This window comes from Rhopalosiphum padi, chromosome 4 (genome assembly GCF_020882245.1).
Source record: "Rhopalosiphum padi isolate XX-2018 chromosome 4, ASM2088224v1, whole genome shotgun sequence".
In the NCBI taxonomy this organism is placed as follows: domain Eukaryota; kingdom Metazoa; phylum Arthropoda; class Insecta; order Hemiptera; family Aphididae; genus Rhopalosiphum; species Rhopalosiphum padi.
The window spans coordinates 13,893,991-13,916,207 of NC_083600.1; the positions used below are offsets into that span (position 1 = coordinate 13,893,991).

Here is a 22,217-nt window from a genome sequence, read left to right on the forward strand (position 1 = left end):
TAAAAAAACTGTAATCAATAAGTTAGCTGACTTTGTTAGGAAAACTTTATAATAAAATAAAAAATATACATTTAATAAATCTTATTTATGTACCTTACTGATGAATAATTTTAATTAGGTATTATTGTTTGGTAACGTTTTTGGAAAATGAAATACGAAACAATTATAATATTGCTTGCAAAAAAATAATCTTAGATTATATATTGATGGAACCAGATGAACTAAGAAGAATTGGAATAACAAATTATTATAGATCTGATAATTGTTCAATGCAAATCAGAGGTCCTATTCCGTGGCACGAAACAGCTATTATTCAAAGATATCAGCTAAGACATAATTTATATATTTTTAATGATTCTATTTTAATGTTGAATAATATATGGAAAAAGTAAGTAAGTTAGATACAATTTTTATTAAAATAAATTATGTTATTATTATTTTTTTTCTTTCAAAGATATTCTAAAGGTTATATTTTTCCAATAGAAGGTTTAAAAAAAGTTGGTTTGCCTATAAAACCAAGTTCTTTAAAAGATTTTTTGGATAAATCATGTGAACAATTTCGGCGCAAATTAATAACAGAGTATGATATTATACTAATGATTTATATTTTATAAAATAATATTGATTATGAGTTATAACAATATATTTTAACGGAAGACATTCGTTTTTTTAAATTAATTACTGTGCTTTAAAAAATAAGCAATAAGTATGTAATAATATTCTTTGAGCCTATAGAGAATTTCTCAAATATAAATACATATTGTATATTTTGAGGATGTATTGATCAACATTAGATTTAATTCTTATAGTTGAAAAAACCATAAAATAATTTAATGTTTATATTTACAATATATTATAATTTATCGAAAAAATGTGTACTGTTTTTGTGTATATATTGTATAATTAATTCGGGACATAGATTACTAAAAAAATAAGAATTGCCATAGATATAACATATAATTTTGATAACAAATATAAAATAATTTGTTATTTTTATTTGTTTTTGCAAAACTGTAATATAATAATATTATGCATACTGCCAAAAATAATAAAAATAAAAATTGACTTTTTTCTAATATTAAAAAAATAAATTCAAGCTATTTTAACATATAATCATGCTTTTTGGGCATAAATATAAAGATACAACCAAAATCGTAACTTCATGTATCAAACACATTTTAAATGTGTATTCTATAAGTATTTATTTTTTTATTTAATGAACTGGAGGTTTAAATTTATAAATAATATAATATTTTTAAAATTAATTATAATTATTTAATTTTGTAAACATATTATAGATAATGAATATAATTCGTTAAAAACTATAACACTTACATTATAATATATTAATAATTAACTTATCTATTCTGTATAGCTACTAATGTATAATTTGTAATTTAAAATAGGTGGATTGTAGAATGTGCAGAGTTGTTTCTGAAAACAAAAGACAGTTATCGAGATTTTTTTCCAATGCATAACAATAATGTAACAAAGTATAAAATTCAAAAGTTTTTTGACTGTATTGCAACTATTATGTCTAGACAATTGAGACAAATTGTATTTAAGTCTTTGAAACATTTCATGAATAAAATACTTGAATACAAGGTTAGAGATTTTTTTTATTAAATATTATGAATAATTGGTTAAACTGTATTAAATTGTTACTTAATTAAAAATTAATAGGTAACACAATATGGTGTAAAAATTAATATTGAATAAAATATTTATATTAATAAATTAATAAGTTTTTACATTTAAAATAAACTATTTACAAAATAATAAATGATAATATATGTTTCTTTAGATAATATTTTCAATAATATTATAACATCAACTATTATCTATATCCTATAAAAATTAAAAACCTATTTCTTTTTAATATAGTTGAAATAAGTACCCAATTTTCAACCACAAACGTAAAAGTCGTTAAATGTATATAATTATTTTACTAATTGACTAATTAGTCAAGTTTATTAAAATTGATACTGCAGTTATACACATTTGTTTTAAAACTTTCTATTCAGAATGGAAATGTAATAGATTCTGAATTTAAAGAAAAATTGTTCATAAATCTGCCGTTTTTTGTTCTACGAGCAGTAGTTCCTTATCCAAATTTGATTCAAATATTATTTGAACCTACGCGTGAAGAATGTTTAAATCTTTTATTGTCAATCCCGAGAAAAATAATTAAAACAGTAGAAGATATACCAAGAGTTGAACAATTGTTAATGGAAAGTAATAATATATAGTTATTAAATATCTACCATTATTAAAATCTAAAATAAAACTGAAAAAATATTTAAATTATTTTTAAATTATCTAAAAGAATTCAAAGGTGATTCTACTATGGTATTAAAAAATATTCACGAATCTGAAGATGCTGTTCAAAATATGTTATTTAAAGTTCGTAAAATTGTAGAAAACAATTTTCCAGGGCCAGAAACGTATATAACATATTATAAAACCTACTACTATTTATTAAATGGCATAGAAACTAAAGCCTTCAATAAATTTTTTTCAAGTGATCCATTTCCATTGTTGAGTGTATGCACTACTATCTCGATGTTTTAACACTTATGAAAAACTAAGTAAATTATGTCAATTATCCTATATATTTTAGGAACTCAATGAGTGGGTCATCAAGTATGTGATTATTAATGAAGATATTCTTAAGCTTAGAGATCAAGTGGAATTGAATTTAATGAAATTAGATGTATCTGAGGTTAATACGACCTTAAAAAATATAATTAAGAGTTTGAAGAACATAATACTTGATTACTTTATGAATTTAACGCAAAAAAATGTTTCTGAGTAAATATAATACTCTGAACTACTGAGTAATATTATTTAATATTTTATTAGTAATATAAATAATAATAATAATAATAAAATTAAAATAGCATCACCAGTAATAATCATAATTTATAGTTAATATGTTTTTTCAGAATAAATAGTGCATTTGAATTTATGTCTACTAAGTTATCAGAAATACCTGACACCACTGAAGATTTAGTAGAACTTAGTAATTATATAACAATAAGCCGGGATTCTACTTTATCAAAAATGAAAGCTCAACTGATGACTGTTGGAGAATACATTTTGTTTCTTTTTGATTACACGTTGTTTAACAGTAATATAGTATTTCATTTTATTTTATAATATTTTATTTTTAAATTACTACATCTTAATAGTTAATGATATAAATTTGCAATCACGAGCATATCGATGGCCTCAAGAGATTGAACAGTTTTTAGAATTGGCTACAAATAGAGTTATTCAAAAGCTAGCGGTAGTTGAAAGCCAGTTGAAATCTAAAAAAGCTGAATTTGAAATTGGGTATGTTAAAAGTAATTTTGTTTAGCATTAAAAATTAAATGATTGGTTTTTCATAGTCTTAAAAGTCATCACAAATTATTGGACAATTTAAAAAAAAAAGACCCACCTATATTAACTAATGATGAAATCATAACAGCAACCGAAGAAGTTGAACGTCTAACTAATTTTCTTAAAGAAGATATTGCTACTGCAAAGGTATGTAATTAAAATATAAATGGCTTATACACTATACACTTCAAACAGTAATACAATTGAAATTGAATTTAGCTAAATCAATATATTTTTAGACTTTTAGTACTGAAACAGTGTAACTTTTCTTTACACTGCCTATATGAATCAGGTATAATATTACCAACTGTAGACTTAAATAATTACCTACCTATGTCCATTATACATTTTCGCTAAAAATAAAATAATTTAAGGTTAAAATAATAATTACATTAAACAATTTAGAGCATAAATCACTCTCAAAAACTTTTGGATATTGAGGTTACACCATATACTCAACTTTATTCAATGGTTGCAACTAGTGATCAATTTGACCATTTGTGGCACATTGCTTATGATTTCCAGAACTATTATGAAAAATGGTTTTATGGTAAAAGCAATATACGCATATAATATATGTAATAATATGAATTTATCTCTATAATAGAACATAATTTACTAAATATTAGGGCCATTCCACGATCTGAATGCTAAGGAAATAAAGGATACAATAGATAGTATGTGGAAAAACCTATATAAATTAGCTAGAACTCTTCAAGACTATCCGGGATCAAAAAGAGTAGCAGACATCGTGCGTGGTCAAGTAGATGATTTTAAAAAGTATTTACCTATATTGGATACAATTTGTAATCCAGGTATACATGATAGACATTGGGTAGAGGTAATTTCATTAATATTTTACTGTTCTAAATATTATATGAATCGATAAAAACGAAAAAATCTATGTTCATAGATTAGCAAAAGTGTTGGTGTAGACATACATCACGATGATTCATCAACTTTGTCTCAAATGATCGAAATTGGTTTATTGGATTGTATTGTAAAACTTGAAGAAATTAGTGTTATTGCATCTAGAGAATATTCTCTTGAACAAAATCTTCAAAAAATGAAAGAAGAATGGTTAACTATTGAGTTTGAATGTAGCCCGTACCGAGAAACTGGTATTAGCATATTAACGGCGTTAGATGATATTCAGGTTATGTTAGATGATCATATACTGAAAGCTCAAACAATGCACGGATCGGTTTACATAAAACCTTTTGAAGAAGAAATGGATATATGGGAAAACAAATTAATTTTGATGCAAGAAATTCTAGATCTATGGATATCTGTAAATATGTTATTTAATTAACATGTTACTTAAAATTAAAATATTACAATTAGATATTTATTTTTTTATTTATCGACCAGATGCATAATTAACAGTGATTTTTTTTTTATAAAAAGTATTAATTGTATCATTTTTAACCCTACTGAGATAATATTTATACTAAATATATAGATATATTTTATTAAGCTGATATTAATTGCCGATTTTATTCCAGTTCCAAGGCTATGTTGTAAATCAATACATTAATAATAAATAATAATATATCATAATATATTCAAATTATACACAAAACTATCAGGTTATTTTACGTTGAAATTTTACACTATTAATATGTTTGGATAATTTTTTAATAAGGTTTTAAAATAATTACAATTTTAAAAGTTGATTTTATTTAAAATAAAAAACATAATTTGGGGAAAAGTTTAATTTATGAAATAAAAATATGTTAATAAGAATAAATTTAATCAAAATTCAACAATCATTAAATAATATACTTTTAGATATTACCTATTATCTAATATTTGTAGAAATATAATATGTCTTATAGATTATCTACTATTGTGGATAATAATATAATATATATACTCATAATTAAGAATGTTTTAATAACAATTATTTAAAAATATATATGTATTTTTAATGATAGTTTGTAAATTATAGGTGCAAGGGATTTGGATGTATTTAGGTCCAATATTTAGTTCAGATGACATAAATCGTCAGATGCCCGAAGAAGCTAGAAATTTTAGAACTGTAGATGCTATTTGGCGTCATATTATGATTAGCACTGTTAAAAATCCTAAAGTTCTCGAAGCTACAAATTATCCAAATATGTTGCAATTGCTTAAAACATGCAGTTATATGTTTGAGCAAATACAGAAAGGTTTGAACGAGTACTTGGAGAAAAAACGTCTTTTCTTTCCACGGTACCTTTGACATTACCTATAGTTTTATTATTAATGATATTGACGTGTTTAAAAACTCAATGAAAATTACAGATTTTTCTTTTTATCTAATGATGAGCTTCTTGAAATTTTGTCTGAAACCAAAAACCCACTACGGGTACAACCACATCTTAAAAAATGTTTCGAAGGAATTGCGAAATTAAATTTTACAGAACGTGTAGAAATTGTGGGAATGATATCAGCTGATGGTGAAGTAGTGGCCTTTGATGGAATAATTTATCCCGCTGAAGCTAAGGTACACTACTGATATTAATATTAAACAACATTTTGACGTTGAAGTCAATATTCAGTTGACAAATGTATATCACAGGGTTTGGTAGAAAAATGGTTAATTCAGGTTGAAATTTTAATGAAACAGTCAATAAATAAAATTATTAACAATGCGGTAAAAAAATACGCTAATACTGTTCGGGACAAATGGGTACTTCAGTGGCCAGGTATGGTAGTTTTATGTGCTGCAACAATAAATTGGACTGCCGAAGTCGAAACCGCTGTCGAAAAAAAATCACTTCCCGTTAGAAAAGTTTCTTAAACTAAAAATAACCTACAATGAATAAATCCTTAATAATTAATTTGTGTATTTTTTTAGGCCTATTTACAGAAAAGTAATGTACAAATAGACAATTTAGTAAATTTAGTGCGTGGCACATTAAGCAAAGGTGAAAGGGCAACGGTATGTGCTTTGATAGTTATTGATGTTCACGGTAATTAACTTGACATATTTATACTTAAATATTGTATAGTGCTTATTTTATTAGACAATGTTGAATATTGTCGTGTTTGATATTTTAAGCTCGTGACGTTGTTAAAAATCTTAAGATTCTGAAAATAAGTAGTATTCGAGATTTCAATTGGATTAGTCAACTTAGGTATTATAATAAAAATTCAAAAACTACAGTGTCGATGATAACCACTACTCTAGACTACGGAAATGAATATTTAGGCAATACACCAAGATTAGTAATTACTCCGTTAACAGATCGATGTTACAGGTATAATATTAATTTTAAATACTGGTTAATTTTTTTTTTTTAATTTTGTAATTAAATAGAACACTTATGGGTGCACTAAAATTATACCTTGGTGGTGCTCCAGAAGGTCCAGCTGGTACTGGAAAAACAGAAACTACAAAAGATTTAGCTAAAGCAATAGCCAAACAATGTGTCGTATTTAATTGTTCTGAAGGACTTGATTTTAAAGCTATGGGCAAATTTTTCATGGTTCGTTAAAGTGTATAACATAATTTTTATTTTTCTTAATATTATTAATTTAAAAATGTACGTATCTGCACATGTACATGCATGCATTAGTACATTTTAAGATACAAATTAAATAATATATTAGACTAAAATGTTAACGTTACGTGAACTATACGTGTTTCTTTTATTTTAAGTACCTATTCCGTAAATTATTTTTTTAATAGATATTATAGTTATTGTAGTGTACCTAGTTAAGGAATAGTTTAAGTGGTATTATTTTTTATATATTATTGTAAAATTATGAAAAAAAATAATATACTAAGTAAGCTTTCATTAATTATGTGTAGAGAGAGGGCAAAGTGGTCCAGCTTTCTTGGAATTTTTTTTAAACTGTATGCTTGTACGAGTTGTACCTATGTAGTTTTTCACGTGTGGCATAATATTATTATATTATGTTTATGTAGTAATAAATGCTAAAAATATTCATCTTTCTTTGGGACTTTATTCTGCGTAATATGCGGTTGTCAACGATCGCGATGTGAAGTTTAAAATGTAAAATTTTATATTTTTTAATTTACACATAAGGAAAATATATTAATATTATTAGAAATACGTCCCGAATTTATAAAATTATCTATTTTTATAACTTATTAATTAAAAACTTTTTTATAGGTACTCAATAGTCGTTAGTTAGTCATTTTTAGGATTTTTATTGTAAATTTAACAATTTGAAAATAGTTTTTCCATAAAATATAGGTTTACGTGTAGGTTCAATATTATGTAAAAGTAGGTATATTTGGGACATTCTAGAACTGCCTTAATCCTCGATCCTCGGCGGTAGCATCGGTGGCTGCAGACTTTGACGGAGGTGTGTACGGGGCGGCGCTGAGAATTGAGGATTGAGGCAGTGCTAGAATGCCCTAAATATACCTACTTGTAAATTCAACCGTATTTATATTATTATTATTGTGGGTATCTATATAAATCCATTGTTGTGTCGATGACTTCTATGGATGTCTACGGTTATAATAACAATACAGCATAACCTGTGCAATATAAAACCTGAATAATATAGAATACCTGTCTTTTATGATAAATTAAATCATAGTCTTCATATTAGGGCCTAGCACAATCTGGAGCATGGGCATGTTTCGACGAATTCAATAGAATTGAACTTGAAGTGTTGTCGGTTATTGCTCAGCAAGTGTATATTATACAAATGGCGGTGAAAGCTAAAAAAAAAAGATTCGTGTTTGAAGGTACAGAGATAACATTAAATCCCACTTGTGCAGTTTTTATAACTATGAATCCAGGGTATGATAAAATTTTTAAAAATTCTCACATTTTATAACATAAGTAGGTCATTAAAATAAAAATTTTATAATTACTATAGATATGCTGGACGACAAGAGCTACCCGACAACTTGAAAGTATTATTCCGTACAGTTGCTATGATGGTACCAGATTACGCTATGATTGGAGAAATATCATTGTATTCTATGGGTTTTAGTGATGCTAGAAGGCATGTTGTTATAATGTTTACGTATAATAATAATTTGAATAACACTATAAAATAATTATACTTCAGTTTGGCCGAAAAAATTGTAGACACATATAAGTTATGTTCAGAACAGTTATCATCTCAATCACATTACGATTATGGTATGAGAGCAGTAAAATCTGTATTAACATCTATTGAAAATTTAAAAATTAAATATTCTAATAATAATGAAGAGCAAATTGTATTAAGAGCTATATACGATGTCAATATGCCGAAATTTTCATCAGAGGTATTACTCTTACTGTAGCGATTTAACAAGTTTAAAATGATGTGACTTTATTATATTTCATATTAGGATATTCCGCTTTTTATTGGTATTTATGGAGATTTGTTTCCCGGTGTCGATCTTTTAGTACCGGAAAGAGAAGAACTCATCAATAAAATAAATATTAACTTAGATAAAAGAAATCTACAAAGTACTCCATGGTTTATTGACAAAATTATACAAGTATACGAAATGGTGTTAGTTAGACATGGACTTATGATTGTTGGAGAACCGTTTTCAGGAAAAACTTGTGCTTATCAAGTATTTTATTTATACATTTGCGTCTATAATTCAACGTATAAATTTGTATCTATCCTAAATATTCAAGTTAAATTTGTTTTTGTAAATCGTAAGCGCATTAGGTATTAAGCCCAAAGTATTATATTGGATTGGTATTTAACAAAAGCCTGCTTGTACAATAATACAATGTACTTATTATTTGTTTAACGTTTGTTAAACTAATGGTAATTATAAAAAGATTTATTTATAATTTCCGTACTTGAAAATTTTTTTTTTATATTTCAGTTAAGTTTTTGTATTTTGTATATATTGCTGATATTTTTCTAAAATTTAAGATTATTATAAATACAATAGTTATTATTAGATTATTTATATAACCTAAAATATAATAAAATATAAAATAATATGATTATTTACATAATAGTAAATTTATTATTTTTAGTAGAATATTGATTATTTATTATAGGTCTTGGCAGAATCGTTGGGTGATTTACAATTCGACCGCAAGGCAATAATGAAAGAATTTAAAACCACGTGCAAAATTATCAATCCCAAAGCAATTACTCTTGGTCAATTATATGGATCATTTGACGTAGTTTCGCACGAATGGCATGATGGTAATTCATACCATATTGTATATTAAACTATAAACAAAAAAAATAATAATAATGCCGTTATATTTGATGTTAGGAGTCTTAGCAATCGTATTTAGAGAATTTGCAAATAGTGTGTCAAAAGATCGTAAATGGATTGTATTTGATGGACCCGTTGATGCAGTATGGATAGAAAATATGAATACAGTGTTGGACGATAACAAAAAACTTTGCTTAATGTCTGGAGAAATTATTCAGGTTTATATAATTTATTAAAAATGTGGTACTGTATTTGTATTTTAAAATGTATATAGAATGAAATTATTTACATTATATATTTTTAAAATGTTTTTCTTTTGTACAGATGAATAATAAGATGAACATGATCTTTGAACCTGCAAATTTAGAACAAGCTTCACCGGCAACAGTATCTCGTTGTGGTATGATTTATGTGGAGCCAAAGCAGCTTGGATGGAGATCGTTTTGGTTATCGTATAAACAAACTCTTTCTTCTAAAATCTTACTAGACCACCAAACTATGATGGATGACTTAATTGAGTGGTTGGTACCTGCTATATTTGATTTTATCCAAACACATTGCAGTTTATTTTTAGCTACTTCTGAAAATCATATGTTTAACGTAAGCTATACATTTTTAATTAATTAATTTTAACATAACCTATGCATATTGCTTTTTATAGTCGTTTACAAGATTAATAGAATGTATGATTAAAGAAGAAACTGGAGTTGGAATCGCAACCATAACGATGGGATGTATAATCATTTTTTGTTTGATCTGGAGTCTTGGTTCCTTAATAAAAGGCGATTGTCGAAATAAATTTGACACATTTTTACGGAAATTACTCCTTGGAAATATTGATCAATATCAAAAGCCATCTACTTTTAGGTTGACCAAAACTCACCTTTTCCCAGATATGGGTACAGTTTACGATTACGTGTATGATAAGAAAAATAATGGGTCTTGGGTTCTATGGTCTGAAAAATTAGAATTTAAAATGATCTCACCAGATGCTAGAGTAAATACATTATTTTATACTTATTGATTTTTAAAAAAAAATATATTTTGAGTTAAAAACAATATTTTTATTGGTGGAATTGAGATTGAATTTATTCATTGATAGATAAATGACTTAATCATTGAAACAGACGAAACTGCAAAACAGAATTTCTTTCTTCGAATATATTTGAAAAATGAAATTCCTTTACTATTTGTTGGTCCTACTGGTACAGGAAAATCAGCTATTGTACTGAACTACTTAATACATTTACCAAAAGAATATTTTTTAGCTAATGTTTTAAACTTTTCGGCACGGACTGCAGCTAACACTGTACAAGACATTATCATTTCTAAATTGGAAAAGTATATCAACTGTTGTAATTTGTATTAGAAAAATGTATATATAAATATTTATACAGGCGAAAAAGAGGAGTTTATGGACCGTCTACTGGTAAAAAATGTATGTTATTTGTAGACGATTTAAGCATGCCGTTACCAGAAAAATATGGCGCTCAACCACCAATAGAATTGTTAAGGCAATGGATTGATCATGGTAATTGGTATGATCTTCAAACTAAGTCAAGAATAGATATACTGGATATGGTTAGATTTATTTCAATTGGTTATTAAGTATAATACCTATTATAATTTTACTAATAAGTAATAATTTATTTGTTCAATTTATAGTTATTTATTGGTGTACTTCAACCTGCTGGTGGCGGTTCAAATCAAGTTACTACTCGTTTCACTAGACATATGAATGCTATTGGTATTGATTCATTCAGTGAAGAAACTATGTCTAAAATATTTTCTCAAATTATGATATGGCACTTAAACAAAGGATTTTCTGAGAGTATCTCACATCAAGGAAATGTATTAACTCAAAGATTTATAAGACAAAGCTACATATTTTAACTAAAATTAATTTAGAGTGTTGTAGAAGCCATAATGTATGTATACAAAGAAGCAGTCTCGACATTCTTACCAACTCCTTCTAAATCTCACTATACTTTCAATCTCCGAGATTTTACGAGAGTTATAAAAGGAATATTATTGTTACCATCATCGCGATGTAAAACTCTTGAAAAAATGTTCCGATTGTGGGTTCATGAGACATGGCGTGTGTTTGGTGATAGATTAATCTTCGACGATGACCGTAATACATTATTTGAAATAATGAAAACAGCATCGTATAAATGTTTGAGACAACCAATGGACGTTTATCTTAGTGATTTAATGCCAGTCGGAGAGAATTTTTTAAATTCTGATCATTTACGAAACCTTTTTTATGGAAACTATATGGAACCAGATAGTGATAAAAAAATTTATGATGAAGTTCATAATGAAAAACAACTAATCCGACAAATGGAATACTATTTGAAGGAATACAATACAATATCTAAAAGTCCATTATCAATGGTTATGTTTAAGTTTGCTATTGAACACGTGTCTCGTGTGAGTAGAGTCTTACAACAAGACAATGGCCATGTATTATTAGTTGGAATAGGTGGCAGTGGAAGACAATCGGCTACAAAGTTGGCCACATTTATAGCCGATTATAAAATATTTCAAGTATTATTATTGTATTGTAAACTATAAGTTATAAATATATCCATTCAAGTATACTAATATTATAATAATATATTAATAATATCATCAGATTGAAATAGGAAGAAATTATGGTAAAAATGAATGGAATGAAGATATGAAAAAAGTATTAAGATATGCAGGATGCGAAGGAAATCCTATTACATTTTTTTTATCTGACAATCAAATTGTAGATGAAAGTTTTGTGGAAGATATAAACATGTTACTTAATACAGGAGATATACCTAATCTTTATCAATCTGATGAACGAGTTGATATTTTGGATAAAATATCCAATATTGCTCAAAGTCTTGTAAGTTATATTAAGAATATATTTTTTAAATAATTTAAGGAATATGATTCATTATTATTATTGTATAATTATAATTTAATATTAGTTATTATTTAATAAATAAAACCAAGGATCTTATATTTGTTAATAATTAGTTCAATACTACCTCATTGTACTTTTTTTCTCTTATTTTTTCATAAGTCCATCCCTTAATATTTTGAAGCTTGCCCAAAAAATGAAAGTTTAATTCTTGTATTTTTAAGTTTTTCCAATTTTATAGTTTAATTTGTTTTTATTTTTATGAACCAACAATTTTTATAATTTTATCATAGATCTCCAACGCTTAAATTCATTTGTAAATTTCTACACTTAATTCAAAAATTATTATTGATGATAAACTAAAATGTAGAATTTGTTTATTTAAAATAACTATACATTTTATTATAGGAGAAAAACATTGAAACAACGCCTCTTGCTTTGTACAATTTCTTTATAGAAAGAGTCAAAGAAAACCTTCATCTTACTTTAGCTATGTCACCAATTGGCGATGTGTTTAGAAACCGCTTGAGGATGTTTCCTTCACTCATTAACTGTTGTACAATAGACTGGTATGGTATAATTTATTAAAAACATTACAAATTAATATGTGCACATTAACGGTGACATGAAATTCACTTAAGGCAAGCATATCATATTATGTGTGTTTATTATAGGTTTACAGTTTGGCCTGAGGATGCTCTTGAGAAAGTTGCAGAATATTATTTAAAAGATATGTCTATTCACGGTGATATTGCATCATCGTGTGTAATAATTTGTAAAGAATTTCATACGACAGCTAGAGATGCTTCTTCTAGGTAAATTTTTTATTTTAATTTTATATTAATAAACAATATACAGTTTTTCATTTTAATATTATATTAATAAAAAATAACAATTATTGTTTAATACTACAAATGAATACTATTAATTAAATTTTGTCATATTGAAATTAGAGTAAGGTTCATTTTATTTATCATGTTGCATAATATTTTTGTTATTTGTGGCAAAAATATAATGACTTAAAGTTTGAGAATTTTAATTTAATTATTTTATACTTTAAATTTTTTTAACTTTTATTTTTTAATATACATTTTAGGTTTTATTCAGCATTGAAGAGATATAACTATGTTACACCAACATCCTATTTAGAGTTAATCAAAACATTTCAAAATTTACATAAGAAGAAGGTAGATAAAATTACAACTTTGCGTAATAGATATGAAACTGGTTTAGAAAAATTAGACTTTGCTGCTGGCCAAGTATCTGTTATGCAAGACCAACTTACAGATTTAAAACCAAAACTTGTAGAAACATCGTTGGCTACTAAAGCTCTTTTGTTTAAAATTGAACAAGATACAGTTAAAGTCGAAGCTAAAAAAGAAGTACTAAATTAAATTAAATAATTTTTATTTATAATGTTCTAAAATAAATTATTTAAAATAATATCTATTAGTTAGTGGGTGCCGATGAAGCCCTTGCTAATGAGGCAGCAGCAGCATCGCAAACTATTAAAGATGAGTGTGAAAGTGATTTAGCTGAAGCTATACCAGCTCTTGAAGCTGCAGTTTCAGCCCTAAATACTCTTAAGCCTGCTGATATTACTTTAGTTAAGTCTATGAAAAATCCACCATATGGTGTCAAGTTAGTTCTAGAAGCAGTTTGTGTTATGAAAGGAATAAAATCTGAACGTAAACCAGATCCAAAGGGCACTGGGCGGATGATTGAAGATTTTTGGGGACCTTCTCAGAAACTTATTTCAGATACAAAATTTTTAGAAAGTTTAAAAACATATGACAAAGATAATATAGATCCTACAATTATGAATCATATAAGAGAAAAGTAATTTTAACAACTTTTCTTGTGTACAAAAATAAACGTATAATTATTTTTCAGATATATTAGTGATCCAGACTTCAATCCAAGTAAAATAAAAAAAGTCTCTAATGCATGTGAAGGCCTCTGTAAATGGATACGAGCGTTAGATGTATACGACAAAGTAAAAAAAGTTGTTGGACCTAAACAAGAAAAACTTCAACAAGCAGAAATGGATTATAACGTTCAAATAGAAAAACTTAACGAGAAAAGAGCTGAACTTGCCGGGGTATTGGGCAAGCTTCAAACATTACAAGATGAACTTACGAAAAAAACTAACGAGAAAAAAGATTTAGAAGATAATATTGATTTATGTTCTCAAAAATTGACTCGAGCTGAACAATTAATTAGTGGGCTTAGCGGAGAAAAATATAGATGGAGTCAAACTGCTCTAGAATTGCAATCGACCTTAGATAACGCAATTGGCGATGTACTGTTATCTGCAGGAGTTGTTGCTTATCTTGGGGCATTTACTGTTGACTTTAGAAATGTTAGTATTAACGTATACTCGTATTTATATTATATATACATTTTTTTAAATATTTAAATATGCATTAAACAAAAAATAATAATAATGTCCAGGTACTTATTAATGAATGGAACCAAACGTGTTTGAAAATGAATATTCCATGTTCAAAACAGTTTTCATTAATGCATACGTTAGGAGAACCAGTATTAATACGGGAATGGAATATATTTGGACTTCCAGCTGATAATTTTTCAATTGAAAATGGGATTATTGTATTTAGTAGTATGAGATGGCCTCTAATGATTGATCCTCAAAATCAAGCAAATAAATGGATAAAAAATTTGGAAAAGACAAATAATATTTCTGTAATTAAACTAACAAATTCAAATTATATGACTTCCATACAATTAGCAATTGAACATGGTTTGCCGGTTCTCTTAGAAAATGTACAAGAAGAGATAGATGCTACGCTTGGTAATTTATTATATCATCTAACATTTGTAAAATAAATTTAATGAAACATTCAAGTAAGATCTTACTTATTAGTTTGTTGTACTTTTCATAGACCAAGTACTGCTGAGAAATATTTATAAACAAGGTGGAATTGAATACATAAGATTTGGCGATAATTTGTTGGAATATAATCACTCATTTAGGTTTTACATCACAACTCGACTTCGAAATCCTCATTATTTACCTGACATTTCTGTTAAAGTAAGTTATCTTATGCAAGGTTAGTCAATCAAAAATTAATATTATTAATTTAAATTATCCGTTGTTGATATTTTTTTAATATTTAGCTTCATAACGTTGATCATTTACTAATACAATTAATAAAATTAACTTCAAATAGTATAATTTGAATGCCATTTTAGTTTTTTTGTTTGATTAATAACCTAACTGTATATATATATATATATATTACTATTAAATTGTAAAAATTAAATACTTGTGTAATACAGGTAACATTACTAAACTTTATGATCACGCCACAAGGCCTTCAAGATCAATTGTTAGGGATTGTTGTTGCAAAAGAGCGACCTCAGTTGGAGGAAAAGAAAAATGAATTAATAGTTGAAAGTGCTAATAATAAAAAACTTCTTAAGGAAATCGAAGACAAGATATTATACATTCTTTCATCTTCAGAGGGAAATATTTTGGAGGATGAATCAGCAATAAAAGTTTTATCCTCATCAAAAGTATTTTAAATTCTTTATTTATAATAAATCTACATTGCACTAATATAAATATTTTTACAGTCACTATCAGCTGAAATTCAATTGAAGGAAGAAATTACTATTGTAACAGAAAGAGAAATTGATGTGGCCCGTGATGTTTATATTCCTGTATCTAAACACTCTTCAGTTTTATTTTTCTGTATCACTGATCTAAATAATATTGATCCAATGTACCAATATTCATTATCGTGGTTTATAAACTTATATTATCAGGTAAATAACTGTTACGTATTTATTGTAAACCAGGATTTCACAAAGAATAAATAGTTTTCGAATATTTAAAAACTCTATAATATGAATATAGTATATGTGGCATCAATTACTTTTACAAACGTTGTGGTTTTGATTGCATTGTTAATAAGTATAAAATATACTTACATAAAATAAATCAATTATTAACATAAACAAAATTATTATTATTTTAATTTCGGAGGAGTTTTGGATCATTTTTATTTTTTTTTTTTTTTTGAGGTTGGTAAGCTTCCAACCATAATTCTAAGATCTGTCCCTAAACACGTAACGATAACGAGACACAATGATATCTGATGTTATTTATATAAACGTATGGGACAAGAATAAAACATTCGCGCTTTTTCTATTAGAAAATGTAAACAACCAAATTAATTTTATGTGAAACTTCTTGTAGACGAGTATATAAAAAAAAAAAAAATAACTTATAATTATTGTTCTTATATTTATGTGATAGTCAATTGCACAAAGTGAAAAATCGAATGACGTTAATGAAAGAATAACTATTTTGAATGATTATTTCACTTATAACATTTACCGAAACGTTTGTAGATCTCTATTTGAAAAAGACAAACTGATTTTTTCATTTATTTTAACAGTTGGAATATTTCGTTCCAAGGTAAATAATGTGTTCTATATTAGTATAATCAAACGTTTAACAATACATCAATATGTACATTCATTATTACATTATAATTATGTGTCACAGGGTTTAATTGATGATGAATTATTTACATTATTCCTTACCGAAGGAGTTGGTTTAACTAATGAGTACCCAAATCCGGCTTCTAAGTGGTTAAGCGATAAATCATGGGACGAAACTGTTCGAGTATCTCAATCACCAAAGTAAAACTTGATATATGTATATACATATATGTTATAGTTAAATCATTTATAATTACTAAGGCTTGGATTTTATTAGATACACTAAAAAATTAATAAAATATATAAGATATTATTTTACAAGTAAATAAAATTTCTCTAATTTGTTTTCTGAAAAAAAATATTTACTGTAAATTTGTAACCAAATATTTTGTTCATTTTTTATTAATTAAATGAATATTAATTTAATGTCCAATGGGTAACAGAAATTAATAATTATTGGGGTAAAACAGACACATGTATTTTATCAACTATGCAAAAATTGTGTGGCCAATTCAAAGAAAAAAATACGTGACTATAGTATTATCAGTTACAACAGTAATACAACAGTTTTCAGATACTTGTTAACCATGGCTGAAAAGAGTGTATTATAATTATATAGGTTTGTAATTTTGTGTACATGAATACGAGCAGGTAAATGAAAAAGTTTTATGTTTAATACATTTTTATTTATTAATTTTTTGGTGTATAGTATTTTAAATCAATTTTTGACATTAAAGGTTAAAGTTTAAAAGTTAATTAAGTTGAAATACATTTTAAACCAACAAAATGTATGTTTTTAAAATTAAAATCGCAAATGTCAAAAACTGATTTAACTCTTTTTTACTGTATATTATGATGGAGGTATAACTCATTTTTAGATTTTATATTTTTTTACCAGTATAATACCAGCAGAATTGACGTAAAAATCAATTTTGTTTATACTTGTCTGTAGTGTACATTAATAAATAAAATCTTAATAATATTTTTATACTAAAATTAAAATAATCTAATTTCATTGAATAACTAAGGTTGTATAACTTAGATTAAATCAGTTCTATAAATCAATTGTCGAATTAAATGATGAGTGGAGCATATGGTATGATTCAAATAATCCACAAGACATACCTATTCCAAAGCCTTTTGAAAATATCGATGGTCTTGAAAAACTAGTAATTATAAAGTGTATTCGCTTTGATAAAGTAGTTCCAGCCATTCAGGTATATATTTCATTTTATTTATTGATGATTTTTCTTAACAATAATGAATAAATTATTACAATTATTACAATTCATTCAAATATTTAGCAATATGTTGTAAATACTATGGGTCAGAAATACGTCGAGCCTCCGTCTTTCGACTTGGCGGATTCGTTCAAAGATTCGGACTGTTGTAGTCCACTGATTTTTATATTATCAGCAGGAACGGATCCAATGTCGAGTTTGATAAAATTTTCTGAGCTCAACAAAATTAGTCCAGCTGATTTAATAACCATATCACTTGGTCAAGGACAAGTACTATAAATACTAATATTATAATTGTTTAAGTCAGTAATGGTGTGATAATTGGGATAAAACTTATCTAGGGACCAATAGCTGCTAATATGATAAAATCAGGCATAGAAACTGGTAAATGGGTTGTGTTACAAAACTGTCATTTAGCTGTTAGCTGGATGAAAGAACTTGATCGTATTTGTAATGACGATATTATACCCAGTCGTACACACCAATCTTTTCGTTTGTGGCTTACAAGTTATCCATCTGATGATTTCCCTGTTTCTATACTGCAAAATGGTAAATTATACATTAATAATCGAAATCGTTCATTTTATAATTATATTCATTTAATTAAAAACTAGGAATTAAAATGATAAACGAAGCTCCGAAAGGTCTTGGTGCAAATCTATTTCGTTCATATACAACTAATCCTATTAATGATCCAGAATTCTACCTAAGTTGTAAAAATCGTTCCGGTTTGAAAACGTTATTATTTTCATTATGCTTTTTTCATGGAATCATTCAAGAACGTCGAAAGTTTGGATCACTTGGTTGGAACATACCATATGAATTTAACGACTCGGATTTGCAAATCAGCGTGATGCAGTTGAATGTAAAATTATTTAACATTAATAATAAACTATAATATTAATAACATTATATAATATATTACTAGGTTAAGTAATAATTAAAATAAATAGAAAAAATATTAATTATTTAATTAATTACACTTAGATGTTTTTAAACGATTATGATGAAATTCCATTCGAAGCATTACTTTATTTAATTGGCGAATGTAATTATGGAGGTCGAGTGACTGACGACAAAGACAGACGCTTATTAACATCTCTATTGTTAATTTTTTTCAATTCAAATGTTATTAACAATAATTTGTAAGTTAATATAATTGAATACATTTATTTTTATGTAGTTTAAGTTTTGGGTTGCCCTTTAAATATTTTATTAAATTAATAGAGCAAAAATAATATTTAATAGTATAATTTCTACCTAATATATTTATTAACATATGTGTATTTATAATAACCTACTATATAAAATATATTAATGCTTGTCTTACAATAATACAATTCTATTCCTATAAAGTTGTATAATATTATTTTGGGTTAATAGAATGAACAGAAATATTAATGTTTTTTTTATTTTAACATGTGATAAATGTGATTAAATTCCTACTTTTATTTAAACATTTTATACTATTAGTAAGTTCACACACATTTTTAATTTATAATTTATAAAAATCAATTTTTAGATTGATAAAAGTTTTATATACATTTTAATTTTATTATAAAACTGATTATCAATGAAGTATTTATAATTAGGTACATATTAAAAAATTATTGTTTCTTAATTGGTTTTCTAATCAGATTTTGGATTTAATCACATACCTTTCTCAAAAACATTGATTATTTTTCAGTTTTACCATTATCTTATTAATTCAATTTTAACTATATTTTTTTATAATTTTAAATTTGTTTCGTATAACCTATGTATTAGATATACATTTTCTGAGAGTGGACTGTACTACATACCCAAAGACACTACCATAAATGGATGTTTGGAGTACATTAAATCCTTACCCATGAATCCACAACCAGAAGTATTCGGACTACATGAAAATGCTGATATTACAAAAAATAATTATGAAACTCATTTGGTAATTATATTTTTTTTTTAATAAACTTGTTTATTTTTTTAATCGAAATATTTGTTTAGTTGTTGAATGGTACCATTTTAACTCAATCTCAAATCGCAGCCGGAGGTAGTGATAAAGATACAGATGTGAAAACAGTAGAGCTAGCTAGTAATATTGCGAAAAACATACCGGATTTATTTGACATAATTGAAGCGACAAAAAAATATCCAACAATGTATGAACAATCGATGAATACCGTAATACGACAGGTATTAAATCTATTTATTATTAAATATTTTTTAATATTAATTCTGTATAATATTATAATACTTTTACGGCTTTACCGTTCTATTATACGATTTATATTATATACCAAATACGTGGTATATTATTAAAAAATATTCTTTATCATTGATTGAATGAATCCTAGTCGGTACCTAGCACATTTACCATATTCTACTTTTAACACAGGAACTGATACGCTTCAACAGATTATTGTCAGTTATAAAAAAATCATTAGTGGACGTACAAAAAGCTATTAAGGGTATTGTTGTTATGTCATCTGATTTAGAAGAGTTAAATATGAGTCTAGTTATTGGACGAGTACCGGCTAACTGGATGAATTATTCGTACCCTTCTTTGAAACCATTAGGTGGTTATGTTGCAGATTTATTACAGAGGTAAATTGTAAATTGTATTTATTATGTTTTTAAAGATTGAATTAACAAACTTAATTGGCTAGGCTAAAATTTCTACAAGACTGGCTGGATAATGGCATGCCTGAAGTGTTTTGGCTTTCTGGTTTTTATTTTACACAGTCATTCTTATCGGGTGTGCTTCAGAACTTTTCACGCAAAAACAAAATACCTATAGATAAGCTTGGATTTGAGTTTGAAGTAACTATATATGAACCAGAAATTGAATTGGAGGATATGCCTGAAGGGGAAGGAGTCTATTGTCGGGTAAGAATTACCTATTATATTATTTGATTGATATCATACAAGGTCTATTCATATTAAACTAAATTATTGTTTGTATATAAAAAACTTTTTATTTATAAAAGGCATTGCAAAGGATAAATAATATATATTATAATATTATGTACAAAGTATAAGCAATACAATTTAATTACAATTTACTTTATTATGTTAGAATACTTTTTAGATACTTATTGTTTTATGATCGTGTTGTCAATTCGTTATTCAAACAAATTTTTTATGCAAACATTGAATTGATGTTTTCAATATTATTATTCGTATTCTAACAACTAACTTTCTTTAATTATTTATGTTATTTCAAATACCTACTATATATTCGTATATGCATAGTGTACAGTGCGCGCAATTCATGACGTATAAGGCATGATTAAGAAATTTATAATTTATATAATTTAATATTATATAGCATATAATATGCACAATGCAATTTAGAACAACTAATAAAAATCGTACTTATTAGATTTTAAACTTTTCAAATTTTCTATAGTTGTATTATAGCGGCGTTACCAACGGACAACGACGATAATATTTAATGTGTACTTATTTTCACAGGGTTTATTTTTAGAAGGAGCTAGATGGGATCGAGAATTACAAATACTAAATGAGTCTTATCCAAAAATTCTTTTCGACACTGTTCCAATTATTTGTTTCAAACCGGGAATTAAAGTACAGTACACTATATAAATAAAAAATGTTAAAAATAATTGTACGTCGTTATTGTATTTTGTTTAGTCCGAGTTTGAGAAGAAAATGTATTACGACGCTCCTACATACAAGACAAGTGCTCGTCGAGGTGTTCTTTCCACTACAGGTCATTCGACTAATTTTGTGATGTTTATAAACTTTTTAATTGATCGGCCTAAAGAACATTGGATCAATCGAGGCACCGCTTGCTTGTGTCAGTTAGACAATTAAATACAAAACAGTCTTATAATATGTTATCTTACACAGTATCAATGCATTATGCTCTATATTATTATATTAGCAATAATATAATTTATGATACATAACGATTGACGATTCATAAGATAATATATAAAGCATATTCTATTTTTTTAAATAATACAGTTATTCAAAATTTCAAATAATTTTTGAAATTGCTAAGTTTTTATAACCACCATATTTTTAAATAAATTTATGATATTTTATATCATTTAAGCAGTATTTT

The 22,217-nt window shown here is 26.2% G+C and overlaps 2 protein-coding genes across 2 annotated transcripts; both read left to right on the forward strand.

Annotated features, from left to right (window-relative positions):
* Window positions 1–206: 206 nt before the first annotated feature.
* On the forward strand, window positions 207–2,954 carry LOC132928739 (dynein axonemal heavy chain 3-like). Its single transcript, XM_060993603.1, has 7 exons — window positions 207–388; window positions 455–580; window positions 1,407–1,605; window positions 2,025–2,235; window positions 2,327–2,403; window positions 2,621–2,722; window positions 2,946–2,954. Exons 1-7 carry the CDS (start codon window positions 207–209, stop codon window positions 2,952–2,954), a joined length of 906 nt encoding a protein of 301 aa, XP_060849586.1.
* On the forward strand, window positions 2,942–22,162 carry LOC132929518 (dynein axonemal heavy chain 3-like). The gene is made up of 47 exons (XM_060994908.1): window positions 2,942–3,130; window positions 3,192–3,336; window positions 3,393–3,531; window positions 3,790–3,934; window positions 4,014–4,225; window positions 4,298–4,675; window positions 5,336–5,598; window positions 5,671–5,872; window positions 5,948–6,151; window positions 6,227–6,341; window positions 6,431–6,629; window positions 6,689–6,857; window positions 7,957–8,150; window positions 8,230–8,358; window positions 8,425–8,626; window positions 8,693–8,923; window positions 9,369–9,519; window positions 9,593–9,753; window positions 9,860–10,135; window positions 10,197–10,532; window positions 10,638–10,876; window positions 10,933–11,116; window positions 11,201–11,386; window positions 11,444–12,085; window positions 12,174–12,413; window positions 12,840–13,000; window positions 13,106–13,246; window positions 13,528–13,813; window positions 13,885–14,270; window positions 14,325–14,793; window positions 14,886–15,246; window positions 15,338–15,486; window positions 15,735–15,971; window positions 16,032–16,223; window positions 16,717–16,878; window positions 16,969–17,105; window positions 17,947–18,121; window positions 18,209–18,415; window positions 18,487–18,694; window positions 18,760–19,010; window positions 19,133–19,290; window positions 19,913–20,072; window positions 20,132–20,320; window positions 20,523–20,731; window positions 20,794–21,013; window positions 21,602–21,715; window positions 21,782–22,162. Exons 1-47 carry the CDS (start codon window positions 2,968–2,970, stop codon window positions 21,962–21,964), a joined length of 10,260 nt encoding a protein of 3,419 aa, XP_060850891.1. The 5' UTR covers window positions 2,942–2,967; the 3' UTR covers window positions 21,965–22,162.
* Window positions 22,163–22,217: the final 55 nt, after the last annotated feature.

What these genes read in the sequence shown, in the direction of transcription:
- LOC132928739 (XM_060993603.1), top strand. Translation starts at nt 207, where the DNA reads ATGGAACCAGATGAACTAAGAAGAATTGGAATAACAAATTATTATAGA. An exon ending in TTGAATAATATATGGAAAAA is followed by an intron (nt 389 to 454) that starts GTAAGTAAGTTA and finishes TTTCTTTCAAAG; the next exon opens with ATATTCTAAAGGTTATATTT. An exon ending in TGAACAATTGTTAATGGAAA is followed by an intron (nt 2,236 to 2,326) that starts GTAATAATATAT and finishes ATTATCTAAAAG; the next exon opens with AATTCAAAGGTGATTCTACT.
- LOC132929518 (XM_060994908.1), top strand. Translation starts at nt 2,968, where the DNA reads ATGTCTACTAAGTTATCAGAAATACCTGACACCACTGAAGATTTAGTA. An exon ending in GGTTTTAGTGATGCTAGAAG is followed by an intron (nt 8,359 to 8,424) that starts GCATGTTGTTAT and finishes ATTATACTTCAG; the next exon opens with TTTGGCCGAAAAAATTGTAG. An exon ending in AAGTAGTTCCAGCCATTCAG is followed by an intron (nt 18,122 to 18,208) that starts GTATATATTTCA and finishes TCAAATATTTAG; the next exon opens with CAATATGTTGTAAATACTAT.